Raw genomic sequence first — 17703 nt, forward strand, 5'->3', positions numbered from 1 at the left:
TTTCTTGCCTCAGACCTATGTCAGACAAAGTTAATAATTGCATTTCATGTGGGAAGCAAATACCGCATAAGGATTTCCACTCTTACTGTATACCTTGCTTAGGCCCAGACCACAACGTCTCGGCCTGCCATGTTTGTGCTAGATTCAACAAATGCACTATTAAGCGTCGGGCGGAGTTCACCCTTCACTTTTTTGGCAAAAAATTTAATTATATTATGTCGTTGGATACTCCGACTCCAGTTTTGAACAAAAAACGCAAAGATAAGGACCGACATACGAGGTCCGCACCACCTACTGATACCACGCTAAGGCCGACTACCGGTTCTCCGGTACTCAGCGAGGCACCTACGCAACCCCTGAGTACCGATGACAATGCATTACTGGTGTCTTCAGTACCCGAGGTCGCAGGCTCCTCGGCCCCCATTCCTACTGCAGATACCGACGCCACTCCTGGTGGGGAAACTCAGAATTTAGACAGGCCTGCCATTTCTCAAGGGGTCTTCAGGCCTTCCTCCTTCTCTATTAAAGCCTTCACTAAATCTAAAACAGCCATGAAAACCAAAAAACAGGTTCCTCAGACACCCTGTCAAGGCACCATGCCTAAAAAACAGATGCTTAAAATGGCTGAGGATTTGATTACTCTTATCAGGGGTTCTCAACCCCCCCTGACAAAAGGCCCAGATTCGAGGAAGACTACCCTTCCTCAGATCAAGCTTGTATTACCTTATAACTATCTGAGGACCAGGATTGTGCCTATTCTCCATTCGAAGACTCTGATGCAGAGGAGTCTATTCCCTCGGTCTCCCCCCCCCTGAGGACTTCTCTTTTGACTCCTGCATACATTGAGGGAACACTTTCACTGGGAAGGCCAAGATTACTCAGATTCCAAGAAAAGGCTCAGGGAATTTCTTCTGCTCCCCCAGCATAGGCCTCTGGCTATCCCACCTGTTTTAGATATATTGGATGATGTGTACACAGAAGCCAGCCTTAATCCTGATTCTTTGCCTCCAGCTCCTGTTAAACCAGACAGGTATTACCGGGTTCCTGATTTTCACCAGTTCCTATATAAAAGCCATACTGCTGACCCAGAAACTATTTCACAGGGTCCCAAGGGAATTAAGGCCTCTACTGCTAAAAACCCATTACCTTCAGAGAGAGATTCCAGATCTTTAGAAAGGTGGGGGGAAAAGGTGTACACCTCGGCCACTTTAACCATGACGGAATTAAACTGTCAGTTCCATATGTTAAAGTATCAACAGTTTTTGATATCTCAGCTGAAAAGCAAGATGACACAACCAGTACAACCAGATTTAAAAGAGTTGCAGGATTTGTTGAATGGTGCAGAGCAAGTGGGTAAACATACCTTGCAGTGTGGTTTTGATGCTTTAGAGGTCTCATGTAGAGCTGCTGTTATGGGGTCTGTTATACGTAGGCATGCTTGGCTGAAAGAGCAAACCTTACCAGATCATGTCAAAGCTAAATTATTAGATGCACCTCTTCAAAAAGATGTATCATTTGGTGTTAAAGCAGAGGAGGTGCTAAAGAAAATGGAGGAAAAAGCGAAATTAGTGCAAACAGTGAAAGATTTCCTGCAGGTACAGCCTCCACGTTTCAGTAGAAACTGGCCTTCAAAAAATTGGTCCTTTCCAGCCACGGACAGACCTCAAAGGGGCAGATACAGGCGTCCAAGGGGTAGAGGGCAACCTCAAAGATCTTTCAGAGCCAGACAGTGGCAAGCACCAACCCCAAGAGGTGGAGAAGATAGATCACAGTCTTTTAGAACACAGACACAATGACTTCCCCCTACACCCGCCAAGCAAAGCTTTAATGGCAGCACCTTTGGGCAGAAAACTGACATTATTCTCAGAAAATTGGCATATTGTTACAAAAGACAAATGGAGTCTGGACATTATAGACAGAGGCTACAGGTTCCACTTTCACACCCTTCCAAAAATGAGAGGAATGCCAAACCTGTCACAAAATCAAAGGGCAGAAGCACAAAAACAAATTTCAGCTCTCATGGACATGAAAGCAATTCAAGAGGTACCTGCAAAAGAACAAGGTCAAGGGTTTTATTCCAGACTATTCCTGGTACCAAGGAAAGACAAAGATTGGAGTCCTATCTTAGACCTATCCTTCCTAAACACATATCTACAGGTGCCAACATTCAAGATGCTCACATTACAGCATATTCTTCCCATGCTGGGCAAGGAGTCTTGGCTGGTAACACTGGACCTCAAGGAGGCATACCTGCATGTCCCTATCAGACAAGATTGCAGAAGATACCTCAGATTTCTTGCAGGTTCAACCCATTACCAATTCTCTGCATTGCCCTTTGGCTTATCTACTGCTCCCAGAGTGTTTACGAAATGCCAGGCATCAGTAATCGCCTTCTGCAGACTACAAGGGATACAAATCTACCCATATCTGCACGACTGCCTGATCCAAGCAGACAGCAAGGACATACTTACTACTGCAGCAACTGGCGTTTGTAATAAAACTGTTGAACTTCCTGGGATACACAGTCAACAAAAAGAAATCAAAACTATTACCCACTCAACAAATAATTTTCCTGGGTGCCAGCTTGGATACAACCACCCAGATGGCCTACCTCACGCCAGACAAGCAAGGGCAACTGTCTCAATACTTCAGAAAAATGGCAACTTACACCAGGCTAACTGCAAGGAAAGTCCTGCAGGCTCTGGGATTCATGGCATCTTGCATCCTACTAATCCCATGTGCAAAGCTGCATATGAGGAAACTTCAATGGTACCTAAAAAACTTATGGTCTCAACACAGCCACAGCTTGGAAGCAATTATACCACTCATTCCATGCCTTCAAAAGGAATTTATGTGGTGGGCTCAAGCTTGCCAAAGAAACACAGGTCTTCCTTTCTGAGTACCTCAAGCAACTCAAATCATCACAACAGACGCCTCAGACTATGCCTGGGGAGCACCCATGACAGATCAGTGCATTCAGGGAAAATGGGCACGAAAAGAAAAGCTCCTTCATATCAACCAAAAGGAAATACTAGCCGTGCAAAAGGCTTTTATGACCTTCAAAGACCTACTGCATCCAGGCCAGCTATTGATAAGGACAGACAACACCACAGTGATGTGGTATATAAACAAACAGAGGGGAACTCATTCATACCCCCTGTGCAGGCAAGCCATGTCCCTATGGAACACAGTACTGCAATTGAAAATTCAACTACAGGCACAATTCCTGCCAGGGAAGGAAAACACACTGGCAGACAACCTAAGCAGAAATATGACAGATCCACACGAGTGGAAGTTGCATCCTCAAATTTTCACCAAGATAACTCAGGCATGGGGACAGCCAGACATAGATCTCTTTGCTACCCACAGAAATTGCCAGTTGGAAAAATTTTGTTCAAGGACCTATCATCCACAGGCCTGGAAAGTGGACGCACTTTCCTTCAGTTGGACAACATTGACAGTCTATGCCTTCCCACCTCTTCCTCTGCTGCCCAAAGTTCTATTAAAAGCCAGAGCAGAGAGGCCAAAAATGATTCTCATTGCTCCAGACTGGCCAAGGCAACACTGTTATCCGCTCCTGAAGAGCCTGACACATTCCCCACCATGGATCCTACCTCTAGTCCCTCTTCTGTTGTCCCAGCACAACTACAAAACTCTTCACAGCCATCTCAAAACTCTAAATCTAGCTGCATGGAGAATCCCTTGATTTCCCAACAGTTTCTCCTCTCCAAGGAGGTGCAGGATGTCATCTTGGAGGCCAGAAGACCTTCTACTAGAAAGGCCTACTCCGCCAAATGGAAACTATTTTGTGCCTAGAATCAAAAGAAGGGACAGAATCCTTGGGTAATAAATATACCTCAAATTTTACAGTACCTAGCTGAGATGTTAAACAATGGACTTTCCTTCTCCTCCATCAAGATCCACGCTTCAGCCATTTCTGCACAATACAACACAGATCCTCCTTTATTCTCTCATCCTCTCTTAAGGCAGTTCCTCAGAGGGGCAAATAATTTAAAACCCCCAAGGAAACTACCAGTCCCTGCTTGGGACCTCAACTTCGTATTGGAAAAGCTGACCCTTCCTCCCTTCGAGCCAGCTTCTTCATCAGAGTTACAGTACTTGTCATGGAAAACAGCCTTTCTTCTAGCTATCACCTCAGCTCGCAGGGTTTCGGAGCTACATGCCCTCATGGCTGTGCAACCATTCATCATTTTCCATCAGGACAGAGTTTCCTTACGAACCAACCCTACCTTTATGCCAAAGGTAGTATCCAGTGTAGCTTTGAATCAGACTATCCACTTATCTACCTTTTATCCTAATCCACAAAACAAAGGGGAAAGACTACTACATTCCTTGGACATTCACAGACAACTTCATTATTATTTGGCTAGGACAAAGCCATTCAGGAAATCTGAGCAACTCTTTGTGTCCTATGCTGCAGGTGCTCAAGGAAACGCTATTTCCAAAGAGACAATTTCAAAATGGATAGCCCACTGCATATGCTTTTGTTACTCTTTTCATGGAAAAACTGAGCCTGCATGCATCAGATCCCACTCCAGCAGAGCCACAGCTACCTCTGCAGCCTTCCTCAGGGGGGTCCCTACCAAGGATATTTTGGAAGCAGCCACCTGGAGTTCAGTGCACACTTTCTCCAAGCACTATCACCTCCCACTATACTCTAAATCTAGAGCGGGCTTTGCCACAGCAGTCCTGCAGGGCATCCTAGCCCCTCCTAGTTCCACTTAGTGCCTACCACCCTTACTTAGCTTTGGGATTCTACCCATCTGTTATGACTGCAGCTGTATGCACGATGAACATAGTACAGTTTTGTACCTACCATAAATGTAGATGTTCGAGTGCTCATACAGCTGCAGTCCAGGTTTCCCTCCCTCCAACCCCTCTTAGGACAGGCCTTATGACAAACCCTTTTCATATAACTTTTTGGGGTATTCTTTTATGGTGTATTTGCTTGCATCTACTGTTTTTGATTTATCAACATTGCTTTTTTGCATAACATTGTTTGCCTTCCTTCTGGGGGCACCTGACATCTGGGGCAAGAAAAACTGAAGAAAATGGCGTCGGCTGCCTCTTTTATACCCCTGCCGCACTGACGTCAGGGAGGAAGCGACGACAAACGACGCCGGACCTAGACTTTGGAATTCGGCCGACCGAGGACCCGCCTGACGGCAGGATAACCCATTTGTTATGACTGCAGCTGTATGAGCACTCGAACATCTACATTTATGGTAGGTACAAAACTGTACTTTTCTCTGCCTGGAACCTCACCAGTCTACAGTGAGATAGCCTTACTCCATGCATGTGGTCTCCACTTATGATTGTGATTGTGGAGATGTCATTTGGAAACCAAACTCTGCTTCCACCTCCACCCTTGGAGGAGATGAACAGACATGGCCTTTCACTCCTGTTCTCCTTTCCTGTCTGTTCCTTTTGTTTTGCTTTGTTAAAGTCATAAAAGACCACATTCACTTAATTTTTATCCACATCACCCAGTTGTACTGTTACAGTGCTTTGCCAAGCTGGATTAGTAAAACCATACATTAGTCTAGGTAGATTGTCAGTTATGCTGTAGACCTTTTTGCTATTTTTTATTAATTTTCTTATTAAAAACTTAATTTTCACTGGTGTACAAGTCTTTGTGATAACAGGTATGTGGCCTTCTAAACAAATCTTTAGTTTGTTTTGGTAGTGTTTTGTTTTCTAACAGTTTGCATTTTATTCAGTTTTTAGGATTGTTTATATTGTGACTTTAAGTAGATATGTTTTAGATTAATTTCTCATCTCTAAGTAGTTAGAAGTTGAATAACGTGGCTGTCTTTCTCTAGCTGACTCTGTACAACTGCCTCCTACCCCACCAAGTAGCCTCAGCAGTGACTCAGAAGATGGACACAGCCCCATTAGATCACTGCAGTCTTCAGGTTCTGATGTGACACATGTTGCCGTTAAGGTGGCAACACATTCACCATCAGCTCTGTCAGACTCCCCTCTTCTCACAGCACCTCATGTAAGTAGAATGAAGAGTTTTATTCTGTTGAATGTTATGCATTCCATCACAATATTTTTGTATTACAGGTGTACCATGTCAACACAGCATGCTAATGTGATGTGATATTGTTGTAGTCTATGTACATGTATTATTTGTTGCTTTTTTTTAGCACAGCAGTAAAATTGAATGTATTTTTTAAGGATGGGACAAACCAGAACTGGTGTTCTAAGCTTTGTACTGGTTCTCAAAAAAAAAAAGTCTGAACTGAATTGCGCCTTTTATTTTTTTTTTAAGGTAAGTGTTGCACACGTTACTTAATTTGGCATTTGAGGATGGATAGCCACCAAGAAGTTGTATATGCATATATGTACTGTTTTAGGTTTTGCTTTCTCTGCATCAAGAACAGGGCCCTAATCTTAATTTTCTCTCTCTAACTAGCATACTGTTTTCATATTAAAGGATCACTGTGAGCAGAAACAGAAGACAGTTAAGTTTGCCTTACCTCAGAGTTCTACACAATCCAGACCGGACTGGATGCATGCTGGTTTTTTATTTTTCTAACTATGATTGCCCTCATGAGAGGGCAGCACAGTGATACAGTGGATAGCATTGTCACCTCACAGTAAGAAGTTCCCTGTTCAATTCTCAGCTGGGGTGCCTTCTCTGTGGAGTCTGCATGTCCAGTTTGTGTGTGTGTGTGTGTTGGTTTCCTTGTGGTGCTCTGCTTTCCTTCCACATTCCCAAGATATGTAGTAGGTGGATTGGACATTTTCAATTGACCATAGGTGTGAGTGTGCATGTGAGTGTGTGGTGTGGAAGAATTACCACAGCAGGGCTAGCACACCTAGTGGTATAAACCTTGGCTCTAGATGATTGTCATTGTTGAACTGACACCTTGAAACAGTGTGCAAAAAATGGTGAAAAAAGGAGTTGTTGATGTAATGCCCTAGGGGCAGACTTGCTGAGATGATCTTGTTTTCTTGGACAGCTTTTTCTTGCACATAATGCACTTGGAGGGCACAGCAGATAAAATATAGTACCACAGTCTTGTGTAATCAGATCACAGACCCATTCACTTAGAGTGGAAGCAGTGAGAAATACTTTCAGGTCTGAGAATCCTAACAAAAGATGTTAGTGACTTTTTTGTGGTGACTTTTACATATTTGTTTATTACGTATATGTTACAGCATTTGTGTCAAGTTCTCACAAAAGAATATTGAAATAACTGAGGTAGTATGTTGTTGTGTTGTTGTTGTGTCTTTCGGCTTTTCCCAGTTAGGGGTTGCCACAGCGGAATTCCGGTCCGCTAATGATTGGTAGTTGATTTTTACGTGCCGAGTTACCAACCCTGACGCACAACCTTCAACGAAGGTATGCCCATTCATGCATGTCTCCACGCAGAAGACACTCTAGCTGAGAATCGAACCGGACAGCGTCTTACTGTGAGGCGACAACGCTATAAACTTTTTAAAATGAGATAGCTTATGACTTTCAGGTTTTGTCTTGCTTCCCTGAATATTTTGGAATTTTGTGTTGTGGCTTGCAAAGCTCAGCTAATTAGTAAAGCTGCTGTCAGTGGTTTTCAGGTTTATTTATCTTAAGGCTGCAAAAGGCTTAATATTTTTACAAACATAAGAAAGTGAAATAATAGCTTTATATGACAGCACATGTGAAATTTTGAACCTGAATAACTGTATATGGTCATTGGGAGATGAAGTAAGAAAAAAAATTTGCAGGTACCGTGTTGTGTATTTCCCCTGGCAGAAGATTTTAGATTTGATAGACAAAATGATCCAAGAGCAAGGGAAAAATTTCCTAAAAGAAGTGTCATATTTCTTTCTAACATTACCATTATTCATATATCCAACAGATGGCATACAGTATCTATGCATACCTCATGCATATGTAGTGCCTTTGTGGCGGTCTACTTAATTAGTAAAACTGTCTATATGTGTATAAATAGTCCAGCTCTGTGCTGAAGCTTAAAGTTCTTTGTATGCATTTTATTTCATAGTCAACCAAGCATAATGACTATTTCTTTTGCAAATTAACATTTCACAACAACTTTGCATACTAAAAACTTAATGCGTAAATTTTTAACAGTCTTTTTGTGTTGTACCTTATTACACCGTTGTAGTTTGCATTAGTCTTGTAACGGATGTCATACGTTTGGTCGAATTACACTTAGTTGAAAATGATACCAGGCATTGCACTTCACTGAAAGCTCACTTGGTCGAAAATGGAATATAGCCCCTGCCCCCAGTGCAGTGCAACCCTGGAGTGAGAATATTAAATAAGGGGGGTGTGGGGGTCATAGCCCCTCACAATGGGTGGTGTGGGGGGGGCATAGCCCCCCACATAATTTTAATTTATTCACTATTATAAGAAGGTATATCCATTAGAAATACATTGATGTATATATCTTTAGTAAAAACTATTGGCATAATGTGGGGGGCTACGCCCCCACATGCCCCCTTATTTAATATTCTCACTCCAGGGTTGCAATCCTTTGTAACATATGTAAGAAAGAAAAAAAAGGAAAAACTATATATAATTTATAACTATATACATTGCACAGGGACTCTTGATATTATTTATTGCATGGTACCGAGATAACCTCTCGTTTAATTCCAGAATCATTATAGTTCTGCATTAAGGCAATTTTTGCTTTCAAACTTATTCATCACTTCTTCCCAAGCTGCTGTATCCCATTTCTTACATTTCTTTTTAATATAACTTTTTCTGCGATCACCTGTGCATCTTAGTAACATTTCTTTGATATCAGTCATTAAGCTTTCATAGCCTTCATTTGCAAGTTTCCTTTTGGATTACCGGCTATTTTTTAGCTACTATTAAAAGCAGAGTAATCAAAGCCTTACCAGACCTGGAAAACTTCTGACTAATACAACCAAGCAAGAACATATTAGCAGTCAGTTTTAAATTCTTCCCTAAAATTAGGTTTATTTTCTTGTCCAATTTATTTTTCAATTGCTGTAAACCTTCATACTCTCAGTATACATGTTCCCAAGTGCTTTTAACTGGCTCATCACATCTCCAGCACATGTTAACAGCTAATGGGAACATTTGTCCTAGTCTACAGAGTGCATATATATTTGTGTAAGATTTCCATGCAAAGATCCTGAATTTTCTTGACTTAGTTGCATAAGTCAGAGTTAAATCTCTCTCTCTCTCCCTCCCTCCCTGTCTGAACTTCTTCTGATAGGAATTCTGAAATAACTTCCTTCCTTAGACCAAGCAAATACCTGTATAATTTACGTAATAATCCTCTCTTGTCTGTTTGATTCATTCTTGCTTCTATCGTAAGTGTCTTTAATTTTTGGTACTTCATGGCAGTAATCATCATCCACCAACTTCCGTTCTAACAGTGTTGATAACCCCAGATATTCCAAGTTGTTGTGTCTTAAGGATTTTCCCCGTTAGGGGTCGCCACAGCGGAACTCTGGTCCGCTAATGATTGGCAGAAGATTTTTACGTACCAAGTTGCCAGCTCTGACACACAACCTTCAACGAAGGTATGCCTATTCTCCATACAGAAGATGCTTTAGCTGAGAATCGAACAGGACAACGTCTTACTGTGAGGCGACAACGCTACTGCAGCACCACCACCGCAGTACAACCCCAGATATTCCAAATAATCAGTTTAATGTAATTGAAATTCCTCTTTAATTTCACCACAGTCTTTGACTGCATTGATTTTCATCATTTGTTCCCAAAATTTTAGTTCCTCTGTTCTTTCCCCTCTATAAAGTTGTAACCATTTCTTTGTCCCTCTCTCCATGTTTCTCTGTGGTATACAGTATAGGTAACATTCTGAAGGCTCAGTCATTCACAGTCTTTAATAATATATGTTTATTGACTTACCTTGCTTATATACATAGGACTTTGTTTCTTTAGTGTTGCAGCTTCCTCCAGATGTCCTACAGCTATCAGATGTTTCCATTTAAGCATTTACTTTTTATTCTTGTAGTTGATAGACTAGCCTTCTGTATGTTGCTTTGTAATTAAAGATCCGGTAAGCCTAGCCCTTCTATTTCCTTTGGCAATGTAAGTAAATCCGAACTAAGTCTTTCTTGCTTTCTTTTATTGTCCCAAGTAAAAGTTAAGTCCTTTTTAATTTTCCCCCATATACATTCCTCTGGTTGATAAAAATATGCTTGTCCTGCATATAAAATTAACAGTATCAAAAGCATTTGTATTGCCCATTGTCTGACTTTTGTAATAGTCCTATTCACAGTTTCATCCTACATCTCCCTAGCAACTTGACTTTATCTTTCTTTAACTAAAATCCTAAGTATTTCATTGTTTCATGACCCCGTAGATAGGTGAAATTCTGGACCAACCTAAAAGTTGGAGTATAGTTCATGGCAGTTGCCTTCGTTTTGGATTCATTCACTTTGTGTCCTGCAAGACTTCCAGAGTTCTTTAACTTCAGGAAGAGCCTTTCAAGGTCTTCCTCCAGCTCTGACAGATGTAATGTAATGTAATTTGCAAAAAGGACTATGTTCAGTGAACAGACTGCCTTACTGGCATTCAGGAAGTAGTGCCCTGCTGCACTCCTCTGACAGTCTAGTAAAGATCAGAGTCCTTCCCACTTCTTGTCTGTAAGTGTGATGGACGTATCTCCTGGCAATGTAAGTACTACCTCTCAGATACACAGACAGGACACTTTCAGCTTTCTAATGCCATAGTAAGAGAAGGCTGTCCTGAAAGACTGTTTTACTCTGGATTTCTTTAGCTGCTGAGTTCAGATAAGAAACCCTTTTGTATTTTTATTTCCTTCCTCTGCCATTTTGTATGTTAAACATTTCTGACAATATTGTTTTTTCAAAAGTTTATGCGTTGTTTCATGTTTAATACTGTTTTATGCTGTTTCTTTTCATTTGGAGTTGAAACTAGTGTTATTTTTTTTAGAAAATTTGGGAAATTTTGTGCATGTATTTTGTGCATTCAACTGTGTTACTGAAATTACTGTCATTTTATTCAGAATAGTATCCCTGTAGAAATAGACTTCAGATCACTACGTAAAGGGAGAATAGCAGAATCTGATAATGTTTTACTGGCTGACTTTGCAACCATTATTTGGTATTGCTTTGGATTTTTTTCCCCCTGACTTGATGGACTCAGAAATGCCCCCCCCCCCCAACCATCCACCCCTTGTCCACAGCTTAAATGCATAAAGTATAAAAGTAAATCAAGAAATGGGCAGGCTGTTGGAACACTCACCTTCATTTGCCTCCAGGTCCCCAGTTGTGGTGGAAGTACCACAACTGTGCATGACATGAGGGTCAGATGCATCCTCTGGGGCTGCTGCAGTACCTGATTAAGATACAGGAGAACCAAACTCATAGGGTGCAGGGGGAAGTCAGGGGTACAGAATTTGCTGCCAGTGTTGATACTTCTGTTTCCCGTGAATCTACCACTAGTGTAGTACATGCAAAAAGAGACAGATGATCCACCACGTTGAAGGGCAACATTGTCTATGTTTTCGCATGAGCTGGTGGCTATGGCTATATCTGTTGTTCAGGCCATTGATTACCCAGTGTGAACCTGAATTATGAGCAACTCTGGCATTCTTACCCATGTTAAATCTCCCCAGGATCCTGATTGTGAAGGGGATCTGGAGTCTTGGGTTGAGGAAGTCTCAGAGTCTGAACAGTCAGTTTTCTGTTTAGAATAAACAGGCTCAGAAACCCAAACAGATAATTTCCTTTTTCCAGAATGCTGGCTCATTTAGGGATGTATTCAGTTGAGAGCAATCTTCAATTGCCCCTGATATCAGCAGGGTCTTCTTCTTTAGAGGAAAGAAGAAGATGATCAGCATGGTATATGACCTTTTGGAGAATGAGCCTCCAGACGCGGTGACCTTCCCTCCATTGATCCCAGCATTGGAGGATGTTTTTAAGAAAACCTGCAATTGTTCTCTGCTGAATGAATCTCTTCCTAGAAAAGTATTTAAGAAATTCAGGGTGTGTTCAGCCATACCTGGCCTCCAGAGCCCCCTTGTTTACAGACCCTGTTTCTGTGTCTCCAGTGATGTTTCCCAATAAAAAGGCCATATCTTCATCAATCCCATTCCTCAAAGTAAACTAGGCAAGTGGCTAGATTCTCAGGGGAAAGAAGCTGGTGCAGTCCAGAATGATAGCTTACCAGTGTTTTATGTGAAATTTGTGTTGAGCTGTATGTGTAGTTTAGAGTTTACTGCATTGTTACCTGCTGAGCAGAAAGACTGTGAAAGAGATTATTTCCAGTGTTTCTCAAGTATCTGAACATGCTTTAAAGAGTGCCTTGGATGGTACTAATGCTGTATGGTGTACTGAAATACAGCAACATTGGTGTTTGTAGGGAAGTATGCTTGTTTGAAGAGCCAAAACTTTTCTGATGAGTTAAAAAATGAGATTATGAATGCTCCACTTGATTCTGATTGTGTTTGGTACATTAGCTCAGCAGATCCTAAAACACTGGGATAACAGAGGAAAACTGATGGAATGGGGGTGTAAAATGTTCCATATCCCCAAGTTTCCCTACAATAAGCAGAATAATTCTGGTGCTCCAACAAACAAGTCCAAGCCAAAGAAAAAGCATGGCACTGAAAGAAAATTGCAGGACAAGAACATTCTACCACCAAACCTATCAAGAGGGGTTCCTATTCCAAAAAGGGTAACCTCCTTTCCAGCATATGACCATGCTGAGACTTGGCTCCTGTCATTCCCAGGTTTCTGTCTGGGTGCTCCATCTCGAAAGTTAGCTCTCAACAAGGTGGCCTGACCATCAGTGGTTTCCAACAAATAGGTGTTCAACATTGTTTGCATAAGTTACAGATGGCAGTAGAAGGAACATCTAGCTTTGTTCAGGGTGGAGTTCCTCCTCACCCATCACACCAGACTTTTATTACCTCTTTTATTTCAGCAAATGTTGTAATCAGGAGTCATAGAACTTGGTCGATCCTTCAGAAAGAATAAAAGGTGTCTGCTGTAGAATTTTCCTGGTATCCAAAAAAAGAGTGGTTGTGGAGACCGGTGCCGAACTTATCCTTTCTGAATATTTTGTCAAGGTCCCCATGTTCAAGATGCTTACCCTGCAGACAGTGCTTCCTTTTCTGCTGGACCACTGCCTCATGGTGACCCTGAACCTGAAGGATGTGTATTATTATGTCTTCATTGCTCATCTCTGCAGGAGGTATCTGACATTTATAGTGTCTGCTTAACACAATCAGTTCTCTGCATTGTCCTTTGAGTTATCCCCTGCACCTCGGGTGTTTACAATATACTTTGCTCTGGTATAGCTTACTGGACTTCCAGCAGCCACATTTTTCCTTACTTCGATGACTTGCTGATCTGTGCAGGGTCTGCATCCATCTGTTTGGAATTTCTAGAGAAGGTTTTGACCTTACTCTCTCAGCTTGGGTTCAAGTTGAACCCTTGAAAATCATACTTGACACCCTTGCAAAGACTCATCTTTGTGAGGTGCTAATTGATACTGACAAAAGAATGGCTTTTTTTTCCCAAGCACAATGTCCTGTCCTACCAGGTGGTGTTTCATAAGTCCTCCAGGAGGAATGTCACTTTGGTTAATAGATTTCCTAAAAACTCTATGTCTGATGGCATCCATGATTCTTATGATACTACTGTCCTGTCTTCACATGAGGAAAATTTAGTCGTATGTACAGAATCGTTGGACCCAGCACCTACATTTCCTGGAATCCTAGTTGCTGGCACTGGCCTTGACCAAAATGGAGTTACAGTGGTGGAGAGCACAGTTAAGTATTAATCTGGGTTCCTTTCTTTCCATCTCTTCCAGTGCAGTCTGTCTAAACAGATTCCTCTGACTTCACTTGGGGAGCTGTTTCAACGGGCATACAAGTGCAAACCACTTGGAGGCCCAAGGATGCATGGAAGCACAACATTATCAAAGAAATGTTTGCGGTGATCCACATCTTGAAAGTCCTTCACCACCTATGGACTCTAGGTCCTGTTCTTGTGGTTACAAGCAGCACTACAGTTGTGAACAAACATGAGGGTCATATGCTCTGTGGTCTGGGAGCTGGTTTTACTGCATTCTCTGATGCTTCAGACATCTTACATTCCATTAGAGCAAAAAGTTATAGCAGACAGTCTTAGCTGATCCTGGGCAAACCCACACAATTGGCAGCTCAAGACAGTGGTGATTTAGGATCTAGTCTAGATGTGGGCAACATCTCAAATAGATCTGTTCACCTCCTTTCAAGAGAGACAGCTGGAGAAATTCTGTTCCAGGTATGCTTGCAGCCATGTTTGGAGGACATTTGTATTCTTTTTCCCTTGGACAAGAATGTTCCTGTATGCATTTCCACCCTTTCCACTAATTCACAAGGACTTTTTTGGATGTGCATCATTCGGTGCTTTAGTTTCCATCCAGCTTTTCTCCACAGCATTTATTGTTTTGTGTGTGTATGCATGTGTGTTATTTGGTGTTGGAACAGTAGGTGGTTACAAACCTTGTGTTTTTATCTTCTATTCCTGCTGAACCCAAGAAAACTGAAAGGTTCCTCTCTGTGGGTCTATATGGCAGTCTGTGTACTGCTAAGTTATTGATTCATCACACCCGTAGGAGCATGGTGGCATTATGAGCTTTAGTAGACTGACAGAGGAGGATAGCAAGGCAGTACTACCTGAATGCCAGTAAGGCACGTTATTCTACTGTTTTAGGTAAGTAGGACTTGTGCGAGTGTCTTATCGTGTTCCAACATTGTACAACTTATATTTGGTTTATTTATATTGCTAGGCAGTGGCCCCAAATAAACCACAACCCCCCCCCCCACACACACACACATAGGGTTACCACCTTGCGAGGGACAGTCCCATGTTGGGCAGTTGTGTCCTGCGTTAAAACATAAAAAATGGCAAATGTCCTGAGATTTTAAGACAAAATATATTTCTTAATTTTTCCTTAATAGTTGCGTAAAACAGTTATTTTGTATCTGGGACACAAATATTACATGAAATAGCATAAGCAGCTCAAATGCTACAAAATTAAGCTTTTATTTTGGCAAAAAAGTGAAGTTATGTCCTTTGTACAGGCCGTGGGTATGTTTTGTCCAGCAAAATCTCACATTTCTACAAAAAATGTCCCACTTTGGGCATTTGAAAAGGTGGCAACCCTACACACACACACGCACAACACACATTTTATCTGTTTCTCCTTAATAAATGTTAAATATTGCATATATCCATTTTATGGGAAATCCAATTTGTTTTTTGTCAAAAGCCTTCTCAGCATCAAATCTGACCAACATAAGATTTGTTTTTCATGTCATTTGCTTCACTCTGCAGGATTATTGTCTTTAATGTGTTACCAAAGGTGTACTTGTTCTCTGTATAACCACATTGGTCTAATTCAGTTATTTTAGAGAGCAGCTTTTTTAATCTCCACTAATATGGTCATGAAGACCTTGTAGCTAAGGTTCAGTATTGATATAGGCCTGTATGAACCTTGATTTGTTGTTTATGTTGCCTCCTTAGGTATAACTACCACCATGGCCATCTGCCAAGTACAGCGAATTTCTCCCCCTTCTGGTGTGTCAGTGAACAAGGTCTTCATGTCCACTTTTCTCTTCCAAATCTCTATATGTGTTCCATCACCACTTTGGGATTTTCCCTGACGTTTGTGACATGGTAGCATGTCTTTATCTCAATTTCATGTATTTTTGGTAATTTTCTTAATTTGGGAAGGTTTCATTACTTTAATCTTCTGTCTCTTCCTTTTTATTGTCTATCTCCTTATTTCCCTTATACAAGATGCTGTAGTAGTCGGCCATCACTTTTCTTATTCTGTGTGGATGTCTTTAAATTCCCATTCTTGTGGTTTCTAATTTTCCCTACCATCCTTTCCCCTTGTTGTCTTAGTCTCTGAGCCAGAAGCTTTAAAGTTGTGACATTTAATGCAAAGTACTGCAGTTTAAGCGTCTTAGCTTTTTGTTCCTCTAAATATCCAAATACTCCAGCATTGGTTGTCTAGCCTCCTGCATTTTCTCATCTAAAGCTCCTGGTTCCCCTTTTGCTTTCTTCCTTTGTAAATCGTTCAAGTTAATAATAATCTAGCCCTATACTTCACCTTTGTTTTTCTTCATATTTCCATAGTTGTGTTGTGTCATTTGTTTAATTTTCATTATGCATTTGTCCCAGTTTTGCTCTAGTTTAGCCTTAACTTACCATCTGATATTGCAGTTCACAAGGCATCATTTGTTTTACCCAGTCTTTGAACTGTTTTTGCCTCAAAAGATATGTAGGAAAGCACCAGTGTCTTTCCCTTGTCCATTGGTGTACCTTAGCAGTGTAGCACTAAGTGGCACATGATCAGACACTAATATTGGGTGTGTGTCCACTTCATGCACCATATTAATAAACTCCTTTGAGACGTTGCATCTGTCTAACCTAGCCCAATTTCAGTAACCTCACTAGAAATGGTTAACTTCCACTTTTCTTCTCACAGTTGTCTTTACATACATATTCTTCATGTATGCCTCTTGAAATTTTCCTTCAAGTGGTGGTATGTGATTTCTGGGGCCTCCTGAAACCTCATCTTTATTACCTATAATATTCCAGTCCATCTCATCTACTAGCATACCTGTGTGGAAACCCTTCGGTTCTACTAGAATTTGTTTTAAATCATTTCTTGTTTTTGTGGTATATAAGGTCTCATTATTGTTAAATCTGATGATGTCAGTCTTCATTCTGTCCTCAACTTTTGGGTTCTGATCCAGTCCATTGGATCCAACTTGGCTGTTGCAAAAGCTCATAGCAACCAGTAAATTCTTGAGCTGTTCCCCTTACCCACAATGCATCAACATCCAAGTACCTCAGATATTGTTTTCTGCTTCCAGCGAATGACATGGTATTCCTGTGCTCTCAAGTGACTCTTCATATAAGTTGAATTTTTTTTCCTTATTAAGGCTTTTTCTGTTTCTAATTACATTTCTGACTATTCCCATATTTATCATACAGCTTTATCTGTTAGTGTTCCATTACCCTTTTGTACTCGCTTTCTTCTTGTGTACTATAGTTCGTACTCCCCCTTTCCCTACACTTCTTTTGTTATATAATGCCTTCCTTTCTGACTTCCTTTCTTCAGGATTAGTCATTGAACTTGTTTAGCATGTCCAGCTGGGTTTAAAAAATACATTAAGTGAAGTCCCAAGATTCCTTTCTTTGATAGGAGGACAGATCCATTTGCCACTCCTTCAACTCAAGAACTGTGGTTGCGTGAAAGAATAAACTTATTCTAAAAGAATTACCCCCTTCTTTTTCTGAGGCATTATTTGGAGCTTCCCCTGAAAAATCGAAAAAGAGAGCATCTCCTTCTCCAAGTATTTCCTTAAGCCTCAACAAAAACTTTGGAGAAAGCTAAGAAAAGGCCTCTTTCGGATCTGACTGACTCCTCAGATCCTAAAAAGAAAACTTCTAAATTGTCGAATCTGACTTCATACTCCGATCCCAAGCATCAGAAGAAAGGACCATCGGATCCAGTCTTATCTTCAGATCAGAAGCTAAGGAGACCTAAGGACCTGTCAAATCAGACTTCTTCGGATTCGACTTCTGCATGAAAACCCCTTCCAAGAACTAGATACTGTCCTTCAGTGGACACTGTTCCTTCCAGGGTCCCTTCTCCTTTTTTGGAGAGGCCTAGGTCTCCTTCCATAGTGT

General features: G+C 41.2%; 1 protein-coding gene across 1 annotated transcript in view; it reads left to right on the forward strand.

The window, feature by feature from the left end:
- Positions 1 to 17703, forward strand: part of CREB3L2 (cAMP responsive element binding protein 3 like 2) — a 2450910-nt gene that overhangs the window by 515400 nt on the left and 1917807 nt on the right. The window contains exon 4 of the mRNA XM_044087227.1: positions 5844 to 6022. Within this exon, the coding sequence (XP_043943162.1) occupies positions 5844 to 6022 (179 nt within the window). The remainder of the gene's footprint in view (positions 1 to 5843; positions 6023 to 17703) is intronic.

Source organism: Protopterus annectens, chromosome 11.part0 (genome assembly GCF_019279795.1).
Source record: "Protopterus annectens isolate FY-2018-M chromosome 11.part0, PAN1.0, whole genome shotgun sequence".
Classification (NCBI taxonomy): domain Eukaryota; kingdom Metazoa; phylum Chordata; order Ceratodontiformes; family Protopteridae; genus Protopterus; species Protopterus annectens.